The sequence below is a fragment of the Polypterus senegalus genome, chromosome 5 (assembly GCF_016835505.1).
Source record: "Polypterus senegalus isolate Bchr_013 chromosome 5, ASM1683550v1, whole genome shotgun sequence".
NCBI lineage: Eukaryota > Metazoa > Chordata > Cladistia > Polypteriformes > Polypteridae > Polypterus > Polypterus senegalus.
In genome coordinates, this window is record NC_053158.1 from 128,132,412 (window position 1) to 128,156,875 (window position 24,464).

Genomic DNA, 24,464 nt, shown 5'->3' on the forward strand with positions numbered 1-24,464 from the left:
CATGTGCGACAGCTGCAGTACCAGCAAAAAATCGGGTTTGGCAGTGTGTTCAAGTTGAAATGTGACGTCAGAGTCTCTGTTTACTATGAGCACTTAACAGCAAGCTGCTTTGCTGATCCTACATGATCAATGTGCAAGCTTCAATGTTTAAGGAATGGTTTAATGTGGTGAAACAAAATGCTGACATACAAATGCATTCGTGGTGCTTTTCTTTTCAAGCGCTGCAAATTCCCTAATGTAATGATGCAATACATTTTAAAGTTCTCATATACCATCTTCTGTGCTGTCTTTTTTTTGCACTTTCAAAACAGCATCAGAATGTACGGAAGTGTATTTGAGACACAGAGAAAAAAAATGAAGGACAGAGTGAAAAGGTCTATTTTGTGATTAGAGTAGAAATCATGATTATTTGCGAAATTTCCACTTTAACCTCGTAGTTTATTTTGTAATTTTAGTATATTGTTGTAAACATCTTAAAACTGATCCAGTTGCTAATCGCTATGTGCTTCTAGGGCTTCCTTCTGCGCTGACAGGAGCAGGCAGCAATTGCCACAAAAAACTCATTAAATTTATGATATTCCAGGTTTCTGCACATTTAGAATCCTTAGACTTATACTTGATACCACTTTCATGATGAAATGTGTTAAAGCATGTATGTTACATTTCACAGATAAATCTTTAACTTTGTTTAAATAATAAATAATGTTAATAATTACACATGTGGGGGCGAAACAGTGGCAGAACGGTAGCGCTACTGCCGCCTCACTGTAGGGAGTCATGGCCCTGGTCTTCCCTGTCCAAAGTTTGTATGTTTTCCTGGTGGGTTTCCACAGTGTGCTCCAGTTTCATTCCAAGGACATGCATGTTTGGGGATTTGGTGATGCTAAAATGATGCTAGTGTATAGGCCTGCTTGTATTTGCCTTGCAATGAGCTGATACTCCAGCCAGGGTTCTTTACTACCTTGCGCCCGATTCTTGCTAGACTGGGAACGTCCCTAGATTGATGGATGTAATCATTAAACATCCATCCTTTTCAGAGATACTGTGGCAAGGTGTCCTGAGAATTTAATGGATGTTTCAGGCAATTCACAACACAGCAAAGCCGAACATTGCTTATTCACCGTGATGATATCTCACACTGCCACCCGGTGGAATCCTCCAGATTTACACAAAGTACACAAGCAAGTATAAACAGTACACTGTTTGCATAGTGGTAGCATTCGCAGGCACACATGTTGTGTGAAGTATAAACCCGGGTTTAACAAGAGACTCTAGTAACTGTTTTGATATAACATCAGCCATCCCAAAATAGTTATAAACTAAGCCTCAGTAAGGAAAAAAAAGAGTTTAAAATGACAGTTTGGTTGTTGTTTAATTTATGCATTTAGACTTTCAGATCTAGAGAAACAATAAAAAATAAAGAGCAAACAAAAACGATGGGTTTATAAACACTTTTACTTAAACTGAAATAAAACTGACTTAACTTTTTTTATTTAATACACTGCATTTTAAGTCGTGCTTGCAATTTGATCAATCAAATAAAATTAAAAAATAAATAAAGGTATTTTCTGTTGTAGAAAATGTCCAAATTACTAATTGTTCTCTTCAAATATCAGACTGTTGGCTAAGTGGAGTTTGAATGTTTGCACCATATCTGCATGTGTTTTTTCAAGGGGTAGTCAGTCCGATTTTCTTGTACAACCCTAAAAGATGTAAATGCAATTTCAAAAATGACCCTAAAGTGAGTAAGCATCGATGAGAGTATGTTTGTATCCTTTTGCAGACTGTCACCTTGTTTTGGGTTATTCCCCACCTTGCACTCAGTATGGTGATATTAAAGCCTCTGGCCCCCCATAAGCTTGAATTGGATTATGCAAGTTTGAAAATGTTACATTCCAGTTAAAAGGCCTTTACATAAAAAAGCAGAATGTATTCTTTTGGAGATATGCTCTACTCACAACTGGTTGACAACCCATAGGAGGCTCTCCCAGCCTGTGGTTCCTTCATGCTCCAACTGATAATCATAGAGTTGAAGAAGCACTGCTAACTGCTCACGGCTTCCAATAATCACAGCTACATCTTGCAGAGGTGAAGCAGGTCGTGGAAACCTGGTCACTGAAAAGAAATATATACAGCATTTTTACATGGGCTTTTAAAAAAACTTGAATCAGAGTTATTCACAATAAAATGATTAAACCAAAAACTGTCACGTTAGATATCAGATCAGCCATTCTAATTACAAGTTTTTACTGGATCCTACTTAATCTGGACATTTCTAATTATTCATCATATTGTGAGCTTCTGGCCCCCCAACATATAATATATACACAAAATACAAAGCATCTCCTAGAACCGTAAATTAACTCTCACTTACTTGAAATGTTTTTATTCTTTGAAATAAGGAAAATAACCTATTTTCCTCTATGCTTCTACCAACAAATGAAAAAGGTGCCTATAGTACTACGTCAAAATGCCTGTGCAAACAGATTGCCAAAATGTTTTCAAACAAGATAACTCTCAAGTTATCCTTTTTTGGAATCAGACCTTTTAAAAACTCTCCATACCCCAACAAACTACAACCTTATCTCTTGCATATAATTAAATCTCATGTCATTGAACACCTCTCTCTTTACAGATACATATTTTACTATCATCTTCCAGTCTGGAATGCTACTTTATTCCTATAATAAAGCATACTAACCTGTGTTTCAAAATACTATTCGATATTAATCAGTTCTTTCATTATCAGATATCCTTTCAATTATTTAAAAATGTCATCCATTCATGGGTTGTGGGGAGCCAATGGCCAAAACAGCAGCACTGGGCACATCCCAGGATACACTCACACACATCTCTCCAAACTTCTTTAACAGCACTTCTATAAATGGCACATAATCTTAATAAGTGTCAACAGGAATCCACCTCTTGGCTGAAAGCACTGTGAATTGCTCATTTGATTAGCCAACAAAAAGCTTGTGCTTCAAATTACAACTAGGTAATATTTTTAGTGTTATCTTGATACCCTGGTAAATTTTTAATGAAGCTAAAAAAAAAAGTGAAAGTGAATTCACTGTCATATACACACAAACCACATGTCATAACACACTTCTTTAGCAGCATAGTAAGCCTAAATTTAAGTACAATTTTAAAGTTCAGGGATGGGAACATTAGCAGAAGCTTATGTTTCTGTATTACCTATAATTTTCAATTTTAACTTAATTATTTACATGTTGTTTCAATAAAACATTTAAGAGAATGTAAGCAAGGTTTTAATTTCATATATAGGGTGGTCCAGATCTAATTATGCAATTTTCATTACGCTACAACTTATTGTTTATTACATAGAAAACCACCCGAAAAATCCTAGACCATCGAGAAGTGTGTGAACTGACGACATGTAGAATCATCTTCGCGCCAAACTGGAATCGTCCCCGCATAAATCAAAGTCATCCAGACAATCTAGATCTGCATAATTAGATCTGGTCCACCCTGTATTTTAATAAGCATACCACTAAAGCTACTTTGTGGCAATATTGCTAGAATAAACACTGCTTGGGATCAAAATTTTACTTTATTGTTCCATAATTATTTTTTTTTGGTTTTATTTTCTATAAATAACACTACTACCTGGAATTTCCTTCAGGAACTCCAGCTTTCCTTCCATAACACAGAAAAATGCATGTTACATTAACATGCAACTAAGAATTGTCTTGATGTGATACCGTGTGACGGGCTGGTAGTCCAGCCACAGTTGTGATTTGTGTTGATTTTAGTTTCTTTATATCAGTTTACTTGTACTGTTATCAATATATTTAAAAGCTAAGAATTATATGGTTGACAGTCCAGTTAACATATTGCCTTCTCATGTACTTTTCCTCTGACTCTCCAAAGCAATACCCTATACAAGACAAGGATTATATTTATATACTCTTCCCTTACAGATATTCAAGATGTACTTGCTTAATGATATGTAGAGTAGCAATTGATGCAAGTGCACTTGAAGTGCACTCTTATAAATATTAGTATGAATATTAAACATCTCTTTAGATTAGGAGCGAAAACCAGCTCTACTCAGACAGCAAAAATTAAATCACATATTACAATTTAACAGGTCAGTCAGATCAGGTTGGCGAGCATGCATTGGTACAGCACGTTACTGCACTGACCACACGATGAAACAGCTTGGCATCTTGGTTGGCAATCCCCCAGGCAGACACGTGGTCCAGTCCCACCCCGCGGAAATGACCATCTATCTACCACAGCCGGGTGTTACATGGGTGTCTCTCCTTGGCCTGGTCCAGCCGCTCAGGTCCTCAAAAATGAGGTTCCTGCAAACTGGATCACCCTCAGGGAATCGTGCCACAAGGCCGTAGTACCGTAACTGCCGCTCCCTCACAACACAGGTAATGTGCCTCATTCAGGACTCCATGAGTAACCGTTCGATTGACACAAAGTCAAACCAGTGGTACCCAAGGATTCTCCGAAGAGACACAGTACCAAAGGAGTCCAGCCTTCTTCTCAGATCACTGGACAGTGTCCATGTCTCGCGGCCATATAGCAACACAGGAAGCACCAGGGCTCTAAAGACTTTGACCTGAAAAAATATTGGGAGTGCCCTTTCCAGTGACCTCATGACCCCTCATGCTCTCCCAATCCGTTTACTGACTTTATAAGAAGAGTCACCAGAGACATGAATGTCGCTGCCAAAGTAAGTAAACTTCTTGATGAGGTCAACACTCTCTAAGCAGACAGACACAATGCTGATGGCTAAAATTAAAGGCCTGGTTCTTGTTTTTTATCAGGGACACTCTGACTCCTTGCTCAGTCTTTTGAGAGCCCAGATCAAATTCTCCATTGACTCCATAAAGATCACAGCATTGTCGGCAAAGTCAAGATCAGCGAATCTTTCTTCATCCAGATGCTCCTCAGCCGCTAAACCCCACAACCCTGCCCAACACCCAGTCCTTGCAAGCATTGTACAGAGTATGAGCAAGAACACACCCCTGATGAACCCCAGAATCAACTGGGAAAAATGCAGAGGTTCTACCTCAACTCTACACAGCACTCACAGTACCAATGTATAGGCCAGCCATGATATCCAGCAACCTTGGAGCAATCTTGTAAATTCTCAGGATGTCCCACAGGGTATCTTGATCAACTGAGTCAAACGCTTTACAAATATCAACAAAGGCTGCAAAGAATCTGTCAATATTCACTTTTGAGCGCCATGAGAACCCTCAGTGCCAGGATGTGGTCAATGGTAGACTTCTTAGGCATAAAACCAGACTGCTCCAGTCACTGATAGGTGAGCAAGTGATCACAGATCCTATTGAGAATGACCCTTTAAGGACCTTATCTGGCACTGAGAGCAGTGTTTTCCCCCTGTAGCTGCCACGATCCAAGTGATCACCTTTCCCTTTTCAAATAGGGACAACAAATTCCATTTTCCAGTCAGATGGGATGACACCCGTCTCCCAAATGAAAGCAAAAATTGCTTGCAATGCAAGGAGGACAGCATTACCACTGTTCTGGAGAAGTTCACCCCTATCCTCAGCTGGTTCTGCACCTGTGCAATCTCATTAAGACTGGGTGGTTCACAGCTAATTGTAGGATCAGCCTCAAGAACTATGGACCCAGACATGTCTAATGTCCTAGCTAAATGATCAGCTTTAAAACAGCTGCTCAAAGTAGCCAACCCAACATTTCACAATTACAGCGTGCTCTGTAAGGCCTGTTCCATCACCCACCCGACTCCAATTCTCAGAGGAACTGATTCAGATGTGCATAATGCTTCGATTCCTCTGTAAGCAGGACGTGGGTCACTAGAGAATAGATGGTGTCTCACTTGTTCACAGATTCCTCTAACAAACACCTCTTTATCTGCCCTCAGAGCCCTCACAGCCGCCCTTCTCATTTCCATGTACAAACTGGAGTTGCCATCAAGCAATGCGCTGCAACTCCTCCCGATGATATCCAGGGTGCCCTGCAAAATGAAACATCTCCTTCTGGGATACACTGGAAACACCAACACAACCCTTAACAACCTTCAGGGTTTCATCATGGAGAGTCTCTTACATCGCATTAGGATCACACCCAAGTCCGTAAGTTCCTCATACAAACTGCGGGCAAACTAGTTAGAAACAGCCTGATTTTGGAGTTTGGTGAGGTTCAGCCTCATTCTCCTAGTATCTGGTAGCCTACTGGACCTAAGCTGGATCTGAGCTGGAACAGCGAGTTTGTGGTCAGAATTCACAAACTGGGCACTTCTGTAGACCCTCCAGCATCTGCCCATGAGGATGTGATTGATCTCCTTCACAACGCTACCAGTATTGGAGTACCAAGTCCAACAATGCGGCTCAGGGTACTGGAACCAGGATCCAGCAATCAGCAGCCCCTGACCTTTTGCAAAGTCAAGGAACATGGAGCCACATTCACCACGGTCACCAGACCCATGGGGACAGACACAATCCTCATAGCCAGCCTTGTCAGTGCTAGCAGTCACAATGAAATCACTCATAACAAGAGGAGTGTAACCTCGCAGGCACCCATCAACCACTGAGTAAAGCTGCAAATAAAATGTCTCCCTTATTAAGACATCACTTACTGCTGTCAGAGTATAGAGGCACCCGGAGAGTGCCTTAATCTGAGTCTCATAACACATTCGTTGAAAGGAGTGACATAGGACACCATCAGAAGGAGCTGATCTGCCAACAGTTACTCCCGGAGTATGACAGCCATTAGAGTGACCAGACCAATAGAAGGTGTACCCACAGTACAGAGATCTGGCCAGTCCCAGGTCTACGCACTTCAGAGAGGAGTTTACAAAGCTCCTCCAACGGCAGAGGAAGATGATGATCATGCCAAGTAGACAAGACATTTAATGCAGTGGGTGACACCTCAGCACCGCACCAGTTCTGATCCCCATTGGCTCTCCGTTGGTTTGGCTCTTCCAGTGATGAGAGCTTTTCCCCGTCCCCTTCATAATGCAAGCAGCATTCCAATGGGTGGCTACAGCAGAGCTACCCCCGCAGACAGCAGAAAAGTGTCCTGTGTGTCATTTCAGAACTGCTTAAAGTTTTTATGGTAGTTGGAGTGCCAATCCTGCCACCAACCCTCAAATTTTCCCTGCAAGTTGGAGGACCATTTGTAGGGTGGATGCAGCTGAATGTCATACCCAGGACTTACAATAAAACATTAATAATAAAAGCTATTTTCAGTCGATCTTCATTGAAAATGCTTATATAATAGTCTAATGCTTCTCTGGAATTAAACATATCGCACATTTGCAATTTTAAGTGTTTCATCACTACTCAGATTCACTTCCCACTAAAGAGTGCAGCAGAAACAACTAATACTTCTCTTCTTTCCTGTCAAACCCACAGCTGTCTGGTATATATTAATATTAACAAAATTAACTTAAAGAGGATTTCCTGACTGGCTGCATTGGATGTGACACACCACCACATGAGCTCTATGGTAGTGAATGAAATGACACAGGGAAAAAATGAAGGAAAATATTACTTACAATGATTAAAACAAGAAGCAAATGACACACAAACTAAGGCTATGCATTGTTTCACTGACAGGAACCTAGTATTTAATATACTCCCCAGCACCATTATTTTATCAGTCTCAATTAACCAAAATACTACTTAAAAAGAGCATTGCTTTTGTAAGAACTTTCTGCCAATGGTAAGAATGTGCACTGCTTGGCCTCAGTTAATGACAAACACATAAACAAAAGGGGACATTTATTCTAAAAGAATTTTTCAAAAAGCACAGAAAAAAGTCAATAATAAACACTGTACTTGATAACTAGCAAAACAAACACCTTCTATTATTTGTGCTTATCAAAGTAATTCTTTTGCCATGCTCCACTACCTAACGATAAGTGGATATTTTGGCCTACTGTTTTACGAAAATAAAATACCTTTGGCTAACATCACTTTAGGGCTTGCCTAAAGCACACCCGGATTGTGATGATTACAAATTCAATCAACACATAGACCTAATTATTTGCAGCAATGGCTTTAATGATCTCTAGTGCTGGTTTTCTAGGAAACTTGTGCAATGCTTTGAGGAACAACCAACTTCACAGTGTATATAACACTTTTTAACTGTTTTTATAATTACAAAGTAATTTACAGTGCAAGTAAGACCACAATATTAAATATAAAATAAAGCATGGTTCAAATCACAAACTAAGTTGTTTTTCATATGCAGTCTATGCCCATATTTCTAGAGCTATGCAACAGAAAATTGTCAGGTTAATAGCATAGGTAATCAGAAGGACTCTGCGGCACTGAATTAAATTAACTGTGTGTGAGAATGTATGCAGGAATACAAATATAAAATAAACATACAAGTAGAAACAATAAACAAACATACTCCAAAAAAGAATGGAGTACACAGATACTAGAAAGGACCCAACATTAAAAAAACAGCATAGTGAATTGTGGAATTGGAGATATTAAAATAAAAAATGAGATACATCAGCACGGCAAATTATAGTATACTCCATTTAAGTCACTTAATTTTTTCTTTCAAAAAACTGTTATTCTGGCATTAAAAGGTGGGTTTTCAGCTTTGATTAAAATATAGAAAGTATGAAAAAGTAAGAGTTAAAAACTAAAGAACCACAAAATTACTATATTTGGAAATAGCGCTAATTACATTCCACTGGCTTTTAACCCTTTATTAAGCTATACAGAAGAACATAACATATTCGTTCTTACCAGAAACAAATTGCATTGTAATGATTGTAATGTTTCTACATGAGCCATTTTCAAAGAATATAAAAAAAATCATACTACTTAAATTTTGCTTCAGTTCACAGGATATTTTATTCATTATTTTTGTGTTCTTCATGACAAATACAAACTCTGGTGCTTAAGACCTCTGATCAAGCTGCAGAATGCAATTCAATCTGCCTCTGTGCCAATTATAGTACTTTAGACATGTTGCAAACAGACCCTCTTTTAAGAGCATTTTTAATAGATTATGGATTCTTGTGTAGGTTGGCACAGTGCAGCAGCATTGCCAACTCACACTTCTAGAATATGAGTTTTAAATTCCACTGTTTTTACAGTGTGGAGTTTGTGCAATCTTCTTGTATCTGTATTGTTTTTTCTGAGAACATGGGGTTCCTCTCACATTCCAAAGGTATGCAATTGAGGTTGATTTACAACATTAAACTGATCCTCTGTCAGTGAGTGCAAGTGTGCAGGTGAGTGCACTCTGCAACAAGCTGGTGGCCTGTCCAAAGTTGGGTCCTGCCTTCAACTTAATTTTGTCAGGACAGGCCCAAGTTCCTCACAAGCAAGCACTGACAAAGAATGAATGAACGAATGAATGAATAAATTCCTATATAAATATTTTCTTAATTAGGTTACCAGATCTGCGGTGGGTTGGCACCCTGCCTGGGGTTTGTTTCCTGCCTTGCACCCTGTGTTGGCTGGGATTGGCTCCAGCAAACCCTGTAGTTAGGATATAGTGGATTGGATAATGGATGGAGGTTACCAAGTATCGCAGGTACAATAAAAGATAAATAGACTGAACTACAGATTATTTGTGGAGTTTCAGCAAAGAGCTGTACATCTGAATTGTTTTGGTTAAAGCATCATTTTAAACTTTGTTTTTTGGGGTCACATTAATGTTTTCACTTCAATGAGAACAAGAATATATTTGTGTTTCTGTGAGACTGTTGACTTGTAACAGGTCACTGTAAGACTTTGGAGCTGCAACCAACTCCTGCAAATTAAATAACTGTACCTTCAATAAGTGGCACTTCACCATGGAGTTTGGCTTTACTTGTGAAGGGAGCATTCTGCAATACTACTGCAAACAGAGGTGGGGTAAGTGACTGTAGAGCTGAAAGATACATGTGAAGCTTGTGTTCATCGAGTCCATGTTCACCATCCTAGAATGAAAAAGATAAAATCAAATATACTTTTTATTCCTAAAATCAGGGCAATAATAATAGAATGACCATCAAGAACTTCTAAAGACTAAATCTGTTACTTATCTTCCTTTTAAAACATTGCTTTTCGGATAAGCAAGCCTACAGATCACTTTAATGGGAAGTAGAATACCACCAAAATTATCACTGGATTTTGTCATTATAAATCTATGTAAATAGCCATCAATCACAGACATCAGCAAGGAATTTTAATGGTTCTGGTAGTAATATATTGTAAGACAGACGGACATAATTCGCTTTTGATATGGCTAGAATGCAAGTCCTGGCTTAAAACCCAGGGCCAGACACTCTTAATACCAGCTAAAAAGTCTCTGTCACCATGGCAGGGCACCTCTCCTTGTAATAATGCAGATTTTGCAACTTACCTGATAAGATGATCGACATCAGACCATGTAATATTGCATGGACATCTCACGGAGGCACGAGCTGGACACCAAGATTTGACTGATGGACCATAACTTAAGGATGAGTTACACCGATGGACAGAACTTGGCACCATTTGTCAACTAAAAGGACTGGCTAATGTGGGGGGTGTTGTTGATTGTTTTAATTAATTACCAGTATTGCTAAATGTGATGCCTTCCTTCCAACAGCACCATCAAGCTCCTATTAAGATTTTTTTTTTTAACTGGATGGCCTAATCATCTCATTTGGCTACTGAAGTTGACTCATATTGAGAGCCTTCTGCTTCTTTTAGAATTACTCTTGCCAAATTATTCTCAAGAACCAGAGTAAGTGCAATCTTACACACATGTTTATAATTAAAACAAAGTTTACCCAACACAGGGAATACAGAACCTCCAAATATATAATCAGAAAGGTATGTCAAAACAAGCCCTCAAGAAGTGTTTCGTCTTTCTTTTACTTCAGAATAAAAGCTCCAAAGCACTTTTCTGTAAAGCAGGCCATACAAATGGAACCTACCCTGAGCAGCTTCTCAATCCTGTCAAGCAGAGTGGGAATGAGGTGAGACTGCAAATTGTTCAGCTCTGTAGACCAAGCTGCAAATGCAGGAATAAAGACCTGGTGCACGGCACTTATAACTCTTTCGGAAGGATCTCCCAGTGCTAAAATCATGAGCTCAAAACCCTGGTAAAACAGTTTAAGAGGTGCACATTAGTACAAATCAACATATTTTGACTGAACAAAATTAATGTATTCAGGACACAACACACTATTCCTGGATCACATTTGAGAATATACAGTGCCCATAAAAAGTATGTATTCCCTTGAACATTTTCACATAAACAATATTTAATCATGGGAGATTTTAATTAAGCTTTTCGGATACTGCCAAGAGAAATAGACTCATTAATGTCAAAGTGAAAACAGATCTCTGCAAAATGGTCTAATTAATTAATTAATTACAAATATGAAACACAAAATAATTGATTGTATTAGAACTTAAACCACTATTTAGTAGATAAACTTTGGTCAGCAATTCCATCTTGAACCTGTGGGGATTGGACTCTTATCAGCTTTGCACATCTGGACACACATTTTTCTTTGCAAAACTGCTTAAAGTTTTGTCAGGTTGCATGGGGATCATGAGTGAATCAAATCAATTGGACGGAGTTTCAGACTCTTACTTGGCCACTTAAAGAACAGTAACACTGTTGTTGTTAAGCCATGCTTGTGTATCTTGGGCTTTATGTTTGGGGTCTTTGTCTACCTGGAAGAATAATCTACTCCCAAGGTGCAGGTTTCTTATAAACCGCATTATGTTTTCCTCTAGTATTTCCCTGTATTTTGCAACATGCATTTTAAACTCCACCCTCAAGATTTCCAACAAGAATGATGCGGCCACCATCATGATTCAGAGTAAAGTCTGTATCCTGACATAAATCCTGTTTTTTTGTGGTTCAGGACTAAAGTTTAACTCTACTGTACAGACGCTGGCGATTAGACTATATTCTTTTTGTTGGGAGCAGGCTGTCATAGTGCAGATGAATTTCTGAGAAATTTCTTGAAAAAGAAAAAAAAATTATAGGGCTGTCACAATATATGCGTTAACGCAAGCAATTCATTTTTCAAAAGGTATAATGTGTTATTTATCATTAATAGTGTTTAATCGAGACTGGTTGCTATCTAAGCCAAAGGTTTTCAAACTTGAGATCATGGCACTGGGAAACTTGACTTAATTTAAAAAATAATCAATCTAAAAGGTAACCTTTAAACTTCGAACTGTAGTTTTAAAATAAAAAAGCAAGTAATTGGTGCTTAAATGCATGCAAATAGACATTCCACTTTCAACAAGCTCATTTTTGTTTTCCCTTATCTGTATCTTTCCTCTTGTTATTTAGGCATCTGTTGTATTTACACTTGGGTGTTAAATAGTAATATGGCACTGCCCAGTCTTCCTAGCGGTCCATATATCTGGAGACAAGCATGAGTAAATTGTGCTTAAAATTAACTGGGAACAGTTAGTGTTACGAAGTGTAACACTTCTAAACCAGTTCAATGCCTCGTGAAGGTGGCGCTCAGAGTACGGGTGGTGATTTAAACAGTAAAAAGTAATGGTCTCCTAAACATACCTTATTGTAACATACAAATGTATGCTGTGTGTGCGAAGAACGCCTGTTTCAAAGGTGGTAAAAGTGAGAGATGCACTGTTACTGGCTGTACATGCTACTTGTTGCTCCCATTTACAACGATATTGCAAATGTGAGGTTAATAAATAATAGCAACTACATCTGTAAAAGGATGAACTGTAAAATATGCATTCAAACTAATGGTGTGACTAGTTGTGATCTTGTGGGGCCAGACATGATTCTCAAACAAGAATACATGCCTGGGGACAACCAGTTAAAAATATGTAGTAAATAGTGGTGAAATCTGGCACTGCAAAGGCTACACTTAGAAGGTTTCTTCCAAAAACATCCACCTCGGATTTCTTTAATCTATGTACTAAGCTAAACTGTTGGGGTTCAGGTAGATGGCCAAAAAAAAAAAAAATGAATGAAACATTTAATGCTGAAAGGAAATAAAAAGCTACAACAGCTGTTATCCAATCAGGAGATCAGTAGCACAAGGTAACTGAAGAAGCTTAATCATTAAATTTATATGTTGTAATGACAGAGGAGATAGATGCACACACATAGACCACTGCAGCTATACACGTTTGATAAGCACTTACACTTGTTACTGTATATTTCTGTCATTTGAACTATAGTAAAACAACAGTAAAGATACTGTAAGTATTGTGGTCTAGGTATATATTACATGTTAAACTGCTGTGGCTATATGCTGGCATGGCATGTTTGCATTTCCAACTTTATTTACTCGTTTGGATGTGTAGTCAGAAGGTAGGTGGTTGTGCAGCTTTGTCTGCACTTTACTATTGTCATTAGGCAGATCTGTTGATTCAGGCATTTTGGTTACTGAAATCTGCATCTCAGGTGGCTCTTCATTATCAGTTTTCTTAACGACAGTCCATTTGATGGGATGGGACACTGTTTATTTCAAGTGCATATTTTGCAGTTCCAAATTTCACAATCATACAGTAACCAGCAATTATTTCAAACTCACACTGACTCCTATACTGTTGTCGAAATGGTGAACAACAGAGAGCATAAACAGCACCTGCAACAATGTATCGCTTATGTTTATCACTCATCAACTGATGTCTTTCAATGTCAATGTATAATCTGAATTTAAGAGGTTTTTGCCTATAACAGGTTATATTTATTTTTAACAAGAGCAATGCGCTCTCTGCACACTTGACACACATTTACAGTTGTGTTCAAAATAACAGCAGTCCGACATCACTAACCTAATCAATCACTGTTTTTGGTAGAAATTATATTTCTACATGGCAAATAACTTACTAATAGATTTAGTAAGAGAAGACCAACAGTCATGACATGCATGCTGCTGATTCTGTGTAACTGAATCAGTCATTGAAAGGATTTAAAACAATAGTGTGAAGTTCAATTAGTGAGGTCAGTCATTCATTCTGTGAAAAAACAGGTATCAATTACAGCCCTTATTTAAGGGAGGAATGCAGTAAATGTTACACATGCTGGTTATAGTGCATTTCTCTCTGAAAATCTGAGTAAAATGGGTCGTTCCAGACATTGTTCAGAAGAACAGCTTACCTTGATGAAAAAGTTGACTGGAGAGGGAAAAACATATAAAGAAGTGCAGAAAATGATGGGTTGCTCAGCTAAAATGATCGCAAATGCTTTAAAATGGCAAACACAACCTGAAAGACGTGGAAAAAACTGGAAAACTCCCATTCGAATGGATCGAAGAATAGGTAAAATGGCACTCAGCCAATGATCAGCTCCAGGAAGATCTAATAGGTCTAAAATTATCTGTGAGTACCGTTACAATTAGAAAATGCCTATGTTAAGCCAAACTATCGGCAAGAAGTCCCCGCAAAGTCCATGGGAGTTGGAGTGTGGTGCAGCAGCTGCTGGAAACGAGTAATCAAGCACCTGGAGCACTCCTGGGCGCATTATAAAAAGCCAGCAGCCACTGCTCGGGGGAGCCAGAGCAACAAAGCTAGACCCAAGGAGTGAAGGAGGAGAAGGAAAAAAGAGTAAAGGAAGGGATTCATTGTTTGTGCTGTGCTTGTGCCGGGACTGTGTTATACTTGTGAGGAACAGGGAAGGCATTTCCCACAAGTAAAAAAAAATAAATAAATAAAACTTGTGCCGAGAACCTGTGTCCCACGCGTGTCTGTGTCAGGTTCAGCTGGCAGTGCCAGCCTCGTGGGCCACAGCGTGTATGGAAATAAAACCTATTATAAGGATTGAGCTTTATTCACTTTTTTTAAACACACTGCTATTATTCTTAACAAAACTGTACATGTTTCATGGGGTTGTTAAAGAGAATTTGCGACTGTTGATCATAATCAGAAACTCACCCTCTTTTAGACCACGTTAAGAACAGCACCACTGCTCTTTACAGCTCTAACAGTAAGCTTTCTGATTATTCCTAATTTTAGTCAAAATTCACTTATATAAATCTGGAGACAACCATATTATATGTTTAGCTTCAGAAAGATTACCCTGTATGTAGTGGGATTAGGGCACCAAGCTACACTCTAAGGATCATGTAGTTTGAGACTAAATAGTATCAGGGTGAGAAACTGAGAAACAGATGGTACAAAAGCAATAGAACAATTTATTTACAAGGGTGCAAGTAAAAATAATTCACTTGCAGACTTTAAGATACAGTTTTTCTGCTATGATACATACAATAATGAAAAAGGACAAAACCAAAAACATTGAATATGTACTGGTTTACTGTGCACTCCCAAAAGCAAAATAATGATTAAAAAACACAAAAGGCAGTCTTCCATTATAAGCAACACAGCTCAGGAAGAAAATAACTTTAACCTCATTAGCATTAATTTTAACCCTGGAAAAATGAACCAAAATTTATATTCTGGTAATGTCTAGTATTGTCAATTTCAGAGCATTCAGCAACCTCCCATACTCTAATAACCTTTACCATATTACTCTGGTATTGTCAAGTTGCATTACTTGTTCTTATAGAGGTCTTCTATGGAAATTTCCCTTTCCTTAGGAGACCTATTATCACCTAGGCACCCCTTTAAATCAGCAAGTCCTTCTAATGAAATTAGTGCTCACATTAAGCATTTGTCGCTAGTCATTGCATTTGTGCATTTACAGTATACCAAAACAATAATCACAGGTGCACACTTTTTCAGACAAACTGTTCAGACTGTTTATTCAAAAGTGCATTTGTAATATGCTACGAAAATAAACATTACACACCATAATTGCCTTGAAACCATACTTTGCCTTCTGATACATACCTGAACATATTTATCAGTATCGTCAATGTATCCCATTATAATACCTAGGCTTTTGACCACAGCTTCACGGACCATGTCAGCCTTGTCTTCTGTCAACATCTGTTGAAGCATTGAGAGAACCAGCGAACTACGAATTTCCTTCTGAAAACAAAGAATGTATTGTAAATTAAAATGTAAATGGGACTTAAAAAACATTAGGCTAGAGAATGTTACACTAAGTAACCAAGATAGATGGAAGTGGTTTATAAATATGTATTTACTTATTTATTTTTAAATTTAATTCCATATCTTTGAACTTTAAACATTTTCAAAAAACTGAATTCTGGGTCACACAGATTAAAAGTTCAACTAAAACTAAGCAGCCTGTTCCAGACTTACAATGTAGTGTCACACAATATAAAACTAATATGGATTATAACACAATAAATATATAAAACCTGAACTTGGTAACACAAAGGTTAAACATTTTCTTTATTTCTTTATGTATTCCATTGCATACTGGATTTTTCTAATCTCTCGTTAGTGTAATGATTTATAAAATGTAAGAATTAAACATTGCTCCTAAAATCACTCTCTAATAAATACAGAATACTACCATTAATTAGCAACCGAGCTGAAACATAACTTCTTTTGTAAAGAATTAAAGACAAAAAACATGATAACTAGAAACTAAGCACATGCTGAAATTAGATACTCAGATTTTCTGCACCTGAATGATTGCTTTCCATAATCAATTCAAAATGTCAAATATGAAAAGTACTGTATATACTAAACAAGTGTTAAAAAGAAATCATTTGTTGCTTAAACTAATGCAGTTTAGCCCTGTTGCAAACACTGAATCCCAATATAATCTTGAATGGGATTAAGATAGTTTGAAGATAGATGGACTGAAATATAGCATTAATTTACATGAAAAAGGTATGGGTGACTTGTGCTGTAAATTTTAATGAATAATTATTAGTAAGACTGAAGAACTGTGCTCAAAATCTTTGTTTTGAACTTCTCATTATCTGCTTGCATAAAAAAAATAATATTGGGGAAGGACCTGAACAAAAAGCATCCCTTTTTACATTTGACACAGAGCTTGGCATAACTGATCCATTAGCACTGTGATTCGTACTAAAGGTAATGTAAGAGTTCTACAAATTGTATCAGCCTTATTTGTCTGCTTAAATGTAATCAGTTGCTCCTACCTCTTTATAGATATATATTTAATTGTATTACTTACTGTATTTTATTTAGGGTGATCTAAAAAGTATTAAAGATATGACCAGGTGATAAGATCTTGTTTATCTGATTTTATCTGTGAGAATTAGCATTGTTAGGTTAAATATCCTCCCTACACATCTGCATGTTTTAATGCATTACAATAGACAGTAACAAATTCTTCTTAAAAAATGCAATTTATAAAACAGCCACAACAAAATTAACTCTTCAAAAATCAAATGCTACCTAATTTACAGTTCTAAGGAGTTGTGAATATCATATATAATGAACAGGGCTGATTGGTGAAAAAAGGCGTTTTTCACTGTGAATATGCTATATTCATTGACTGTTTTCGCAGAAATTCACTGTGCGCCTGGTCTAGGCGAACATTGTTTTCCCAGTGCCTCATGATGCTTTGCAAGACCAGCGTGACACCACAGAGCTGCATCCTACATAGAACCTTCACATTTGTGTATTAAAAGATTGTTGCCACAAATCCACTCAGTACTCTAGCCTTACACACACTATGTGTTTAAAAAAAAAAAAAAAAAAAAAAATAAAAACAGAACAACTTGACTGCTACATTACCTGACCATAATGAGTTTATTATTAGTAGAGGTATCAATGGACTTTCATACAGATTATGTTCTGGCACAGGAGATACAAATTAATATGGATTGTATCTCAGTAAAAAGAGAGGAGAGGTCAAGCATGCTCAGTTGCACCTCTTTTTAAGCTTGAGGTGTTTAAGGGCTATGATGCACTTGCTTTTATGAAAATATAGAAGTTACAAAATAACAGACATAGAAGACAAGAGTGAACAAGACTGGACTCAATGAGTTGGTGCCCAGTACACTAAGAAACTGGAAGCAAAATGTTATACAATGTTCTTTTTCCTTAGTGAATAGAGAAAGTAAACATTAACATTTAATAAGGAGTACAGTAATCCCTCTTCGATCGCGGGGGTTGCGTTCCAGAACCCCCCGCGATAGATGAAATTCCGTGAAGTAGAAACCATATGTTTGTATGGTTATTTTTACATATTTTAAGCCCTTAGAAACTCTCCCACACTGTTAACATTATTAGAGCCTTTTAGACATGAAATAACACCCTTTAGTCAAAAGTTTAAACTGTGCTCCATGACAAGACAGAGATGACAGTTCTTTCTCACAATTAAAACAATGCAAATATATCTTCTTCTCTTCAGGAGCAGAGAATTTCAAAGAGAGAGAGAGAGAGAGAGAGATCGCTCGCAAAGAAAAGCAAACAATCAAAAAATCAATACGTGTGCTTTTAAGTTTGCCGCGGCATTTTTTAGAGGAGCGTCAGTATCTTCTAAGCAAACAGCCTCTGTGCAAACAGCCCCTCTGCTCACATCTCCTCCGTCAGGCGCAGAGAACGTCAGAGAGAGAGAGAGAGAGAGAGAGAGAGAGAGCGGCGAGATTAAAGCAAACAATCAAAAATCAATAAGTGTGTTTTGGGAAGAACCGCGATAAAGCGGCCGGCATTTTTTAGAGATGCGTTCGTAACCACTAGGCAAACAGCTTCTGTGCAAACAGCACCTCTGCTCACACCCCCTCCGTCAGGCGCAGAGAATGTCAGAGAGGGTGAAATAGAGGCAGAGACAAGCAAACAATCGAGCACCGCACGGGAAGCATATCTTATAGCATTGAGGATTTTTAGTTAATATGTAATACATTCTCTGATTGGGTAGCTTCTAAGCCATCCGCCAATAGCGTCCCTTGTATAAAATCAACTGGGCAAACAAACTGAGGAAGCATGTACCATAAATGAAAAGACCCATTGTCTGCAGAAATCCGCGAACCAGCGAAAAATCCGTGATATATATTTAGATATGCTTACATTTAAAATCCGATAGAGTGAAGCCGCGAAAGTCGAAGCGCGATATAGCGAGGGATTACTGTACACACATATATATCTTTAACACACTTGTCTATCACACCTCTTAAAATACATATATGTATTATAAATCTGAAATGTACTGAATCACTATACAGCTGGCAACACAATCGGTTTTGTTTGGAAAACACATGGGGCCTTATGCATAACGCTGTGCGTAGAACTCACACTATAACATGACGCAAGCACAAAAGCCAAAATGTGCTTACGCACAGAAAAATCCAGTTGCATAAATCTGTACGTTCGCAAACTTCCGCGTTCTTCTGCTACATAAATCCCATTCAGCGTAAAAAGTAATGCTCGTGCACGCACCTGCTGTCCCACCCCAACTCCTCCCAGAATTAAGCCTCTTTGAAAATGCAAATCAATATAAATAGCCCTCAAGCTCAGTGTTCTGTGGAAAGACAATGGGAAATGGGAGAATTTCAGCGAAAACCAAGTGGAGAAAAGGAAAAACGTACTATTTGTTGGTTTAAACAGTGGTATAAACACCAAAAGGAAGCTGATCTACTGACATAGCGTGTCAGAGAAACTTGAAAGCTCAGGTTCAAAGTTGCACAGTGCCCGAAATAAAAAAAAGAAGTTGTCAGATATCAAAGTTGCCATGAAAAAGCAAGTCGAAGCCCACCATCTGAGTGTCATATAGGAGCTTATTAGGGTATAGAGAGAAAAAAAGGCACATAGTAGGGAAAAAAGCACGAAATGTCAACTTCAATCTCGAAATTTCCACTTTAATCACGTAGTTTATTTTGTCATTACAGTAAAACATCATAAACTTCATCTTAAAATCGTTTAATTAACCAGTTTCTCAAATCACATTGTAATTAAAGTAGCACGTTAAATGCTTTGTTTTGTATGTGTTCTTCTATGTGCTCTGTGTGAGTGAATCACTACGCGCTTCTTAAACCAGCTTTCTCTTCCTCCGACAGGACATGGAATCCATTACATTCATGATATTACAGCTCTCTGAATAACTAAAATACTGAAATGTATATGTGATATTATTTTCATGATGACAGGAGTTAAAGCACGTTATTAAACATGGGAACACGGTGGCACAGTGATTGTGCGTGACCGTCGATGAAATCATTTATTGCGGCAGTACTCAGGGGCGGCTCTAGGCTCGTGGTGGCCCTGGGCAGAGAAAGAATCGATGGCCCCATCGCCCGCCAATGTCAATATGGTATCTTATGCACGCCGGATGGCCACGTCCGTTGCGGACGATGCCTCGTGCTCATGACACAAGCGTTTAACTTTTGCTGAAATTTGCTGCTGCGTTTTTAGCTGTGTCATTATTTTCTCTTTCCGCTTTATATTTAAAATATATTGGTGTGGCGGCCCCTGGGATTTGTCAGCCCTGTGCAGGTGTACAGTTTGCACATGCCTAAGGCCACCCCTGCAGTGCTGTCTCTTTCAAACGTACTAACCTCCAATTCCTGTCCTTCCTTTTCTTTCTCCAAGTAACCGATCACCACACAATGAGCTCTGTAATAGACGTTAAGCCATCTGTAAGCTAATAACGTCGATTCTTCAAAACTTTTAAGGAACATTGAAATATCTTTGTAGTACATGTTTAATTATTCTATCCTTCACGCCAGTCCCAGTGAAGCATGCACTGTGAGGCGGGAAAATCCATGAGTGGAGCGCAAGATCCTTGCTAGCGTATCAACACCGTGTCCTTTAATTATTAACAATATAGATTATTTAAATGAAGTTAAAGTTTTATCTGTATAATATAATAAACATATTTTGTTGCATTACATCTTAAAAATTATATCGTCATCATATGTAAATACGCGCTTTATAAAGTGGCTCAGGTTGTGCAATATTATAACTGTAGTGCAAGTTTACAGTGAGGTGATTGTACTTATAAGTACAAACAGTTCTACAAGGAGCAGTTTATGGACTGATTGAGTGCTTTTAGAGATCTTGGGATGAAACTGTTTCTGAATCGCGAGGTCCGTACAGGAAAGGTTTGAAGTATTTGCCATGTGAGAAGCAGTTCAAATAGGAAGCATGGCTGAGGCAGCGTGTGCTTGATGCTGTATACCAAGAATTCTCTTTCCAATCAGCTGCTCCAAGTGGTGCAGTTAGAGTAATATGGAAAAAGATGATCTGCTGTGGTAACCCCTAATGGGAGCACCTGAAAGAAGAAGAAGATGCAGTGAGAGTAACAACGTTAAAGCAGTTATGGTATTTGGAATAGTTTGACCATTCTGTGGACCATTATATTGTTACTGGTTAATTCCAATCAGATGCATTAAACTAATAAACAATATGCAGTTAATTTCAGTGTATTTATAAAGCCACGTCAGGGACGTGGATCTGAAAAAGAAAGATAAACCACACAGGAACAGTAGCACTGCTTTGATGCTGGGTGCCGCCAGTCTGCAAAACCGAGCGGAGAACTTGTGTACGACAGGGTATGAGGTACCGTGGAAATGTACATGGCTTTACGCAAAGTTTAGGTTTTATACATCGCGATTTGAACGTGGAAACGTTCTTACACATTTTTGTGCGTACGCACCGTTTATACATGAGGCTCATGGTGTGTTAGAGAAGAAATAAGGTAAGACTAGATAAGACTTATGTCGGAGGATACCTGTACTGACACGGGTTATATATAATACTGATTTTTGTGCCTGGTAGCTCAGTCCCACATGGCTAATTTGCATATGTAATGTATCCACAATACAAAAACAAGCCTTAAAAGAGCCCTCCCACTCCCCCTCCCCTGATCAGAAAACACAGGACATACTGTGAAATAATAAAAATGAAAGATTATTTTTTACAAGATGTTTCTTTCTTCTTGATCGAAGAACGAAGTGTGAAGCATCAGCACAGACACATATGAAACCAAAAATATGTGGAGGCTACGCTGTGCTGTGCTGTGCTTAGTGCTGTGTGCACCAAGAGTGGAACTCTGCGTGCAATGAACTATATCTACTTCACTAACTGCTAGTTTGTTGTCGTTTGGTGTATTTTGCCTGTGGTATTTGTTCCCTGTGCATCTTGTTGTTTGAGGCACAGTGGTTATCACTGCCTCACAGCTCTTATCATATATTTGGTCACAATAATCAGTCCAGCATAGATAAAAGACTTTCCTTAGCCCTTGCACTGTCAGATCTAAACACTAGCGTGGAGAGTTGCTCATGTACTAAAGTGACTTAAGCAGCAGGTGGAAGTCCCATTTTACTTCTGGTGCCAGGCAGAGTTGTGTTGCAGTGAAGCAGTCTATTAGCCAGTGAAAGCGCCGTGAAGAAGCTGTCTGTTGTTATGGTTCCACCTTTGCCCAAAAACAGCTTTATGACCACAGACTCGGTAAGTCGTTGCCCGGGTTATAACTCAAAACACAGTTCACAACAAAACATTGGCAGATATCCAAAATCGCAGCAAATCTGTTGTTTTTTCACACATTCTGCATGCATGTCTTTGATGTCAAAGCGCAAATGCCACATGATTGTCTGATAGCAGTCATGGGACATTGTATCTTTGGTTGCCGGTACAACAAATAGTTTTGAGCAGGCATCAACCACAACACCAACTGTGGTCATCACTGCTCTTAAGAAAAGAATGGAGATAAATGTCATCAACTCAGAGAGGGAGAGGCAAGTTCGTTGTACCACGTAAATGCCACTGACAGAATAAAACTGAATAATAAAAAAAAAAATGCTAACTTTTACAAGTACCAAAATTTATATTGGGTGTTATAGACTCAAATCAAATGTATGTTTTTATTATATTATAGAAATAATAATAGCAGCTCACTACTCAAAATGCAGAGCGCCTAGATTTAAACACAGAACCTTTTGATTATAAGGTAGCAGTACTTACCTCTGCATCATCCAAGAATACATATCAACTTTTTGTCAAAGGACATTTGAGCTTGGGTTTGTAACTCATTGACAGCAACATGTACAGTCATATGAAAAAGTCTGGGAACCCCTCCTAATTCTTTGGATTTTTGTTCATCATTGGCTGAACTTTCAAAGTAGAAACTTCTTCCTTTTAATATATGACACGCCTTATGGAAACAGTAGTATTTCAGCAGTGACATTAAGGTTAATTGGATTAACAGAAAATATGCAACATGCATCATAACAAAATTAAACAGGTGCATAAATTTGGGCACCCCAACAGAGATATTAAATCAATACTTAGTTGAGCCTCCTTTTCCAAATATAACAGCCTCTAGACGCCTCCTATAGCCTTTGATGAGTGTCTGGATTCTGGATGGAGGTATTTTTGACCATTCTTCCATACAAAATCTGTTCAGTTCAGTTAAATTTGATGGCTGCCGAGCATGGACAGCCTGTTTCAAATCATCCCATAGATTTTCAACGATATTCAAGTCAGGGGACTGCGACAGCCATTCCAGAACATTGTACTTCTCCCTCTGCATGAATGCCTTTGTAGATTTCGAACTGCGTTTTGGGTCATTGTCTTGTTGGAATATCCAACCCATGTGTAACTTCAACTTTGTGACTGATGCTTGAACATTATCCTGAAGAATATGTTGATATTGGGTTGAATTTATCCGACCCTCGACTTTAACAAGGGCTCCAGTCCCTGAACTAGCCACACAGCATGATGGAACATCCACCAAATTTAACAATAGGTAGCAGGTGCTTTTCTTGGAACGTGGTGTTCTTCTTTTGCCATGCAAAGTGCTTTTTGTTATAACCAAATAACTCAATTTTTGTCTCATCAGTCCAAAGCACTTCGTTTCAAAATGAATCTGGCTTGTTTACATGAGCATTTGCATACAACAAGCGACTCTGTTTCTGGTGTGAGTGCAGAAAGGGCTTCTTTCTCAATACCCTGCCATACAAATGTCTTTTATGCAAATTGTGCTGAATTGTAGAACGAAGTAAAGATACACCATCTGCAGCAAGATGTTCTTGCAGGTCTTTGGAGGTGATCTGTGGGTTGTCTGTAACCATTCTCACAACCCTGTGCATATTCTGCTCCTGTATTCTTCTTGGCCTGCTAGACCTGGGTTTAACAGCAACTGTGCCTGTGACCTTCCATTTCCTAATTACATTCCTTACAGTTGAAACTGACAGTTTAAACCAAGGAGATAGCTTTTTGTAGCCTTCCTCTAAACCATGATACTGAACAATATTTGTTTTCAGATCTTTTGAGAGTTGCTTTGAAGATCCCATGCTGTTACTCTTCAGAGGAGAGTCAAAGAGAAGCATAACTTGCAATTGACCACCTTAAATACCTTTTCTTATGATTGGACACACCTGTCTATGAAGTTCAAGGCTTAACGAGCTAATCCAACCACTTTGGTGTTGCAAGTAATCAGTATTGAGTAGTTACATGTATTCAAATCAGCAAAATTACAAGGGTACCCAAGTTTTGCACAGCCAGTTTTTCACATTTGATTTAATTTCATACAACTAAATACTGCTTCACTGAAAATCTTTGTTCGGAAAACACCCCAGTACTCAGATGTTCCAAGGAAATGAAAGACATACCATTGTAAATTGAATGATTTTTTTTTTTAACTTTGGTTATATTCTTGATTAAAGTGCAAATATGTATTTGATATTTGGACTCAAGTTA

At 38.2% G+C, this 24,464-nt stretch overlaps 1 protein-coding gene across 6 annotated transcripts in view; it reads right to left on the reverse strand.

The window, feature by feature from the left end:
• Nucleotides 1-24,464, reverse strand: part of relch (RAB11 binding and LisH domain, coiled-coil and HEAT repeat containing) — a 316,927-nt gene that overhangs the window by 86,737 nt on the left and 205,726 nt on the right. For all 6 annotated transcript variants that reach the window (XM_039753342.1, XM_039753340.1, XM_039753339.1 and 3 more), the window contains 4 exons: nt 15,768-15,908; nt 10,904-11,068; nt 9,772-9,919; nt 1,959-2,115 (listed from right to left, as the gene is read on the reverse strand). In XM_039753342.1, coding sequence (XP_039609276.1) covers nt 1,959-2,115; nt 9,772-9,919; nt 10,904-11,068; nt 15,768-15,908 — 611 coding nt within the window. The remainder of the gene's footprint in view (nt 1-1,958; nt 2,116-9,771; nt 9,920-10,903; nt 11,069-15,767; nt 15,909-24,464) is intronic.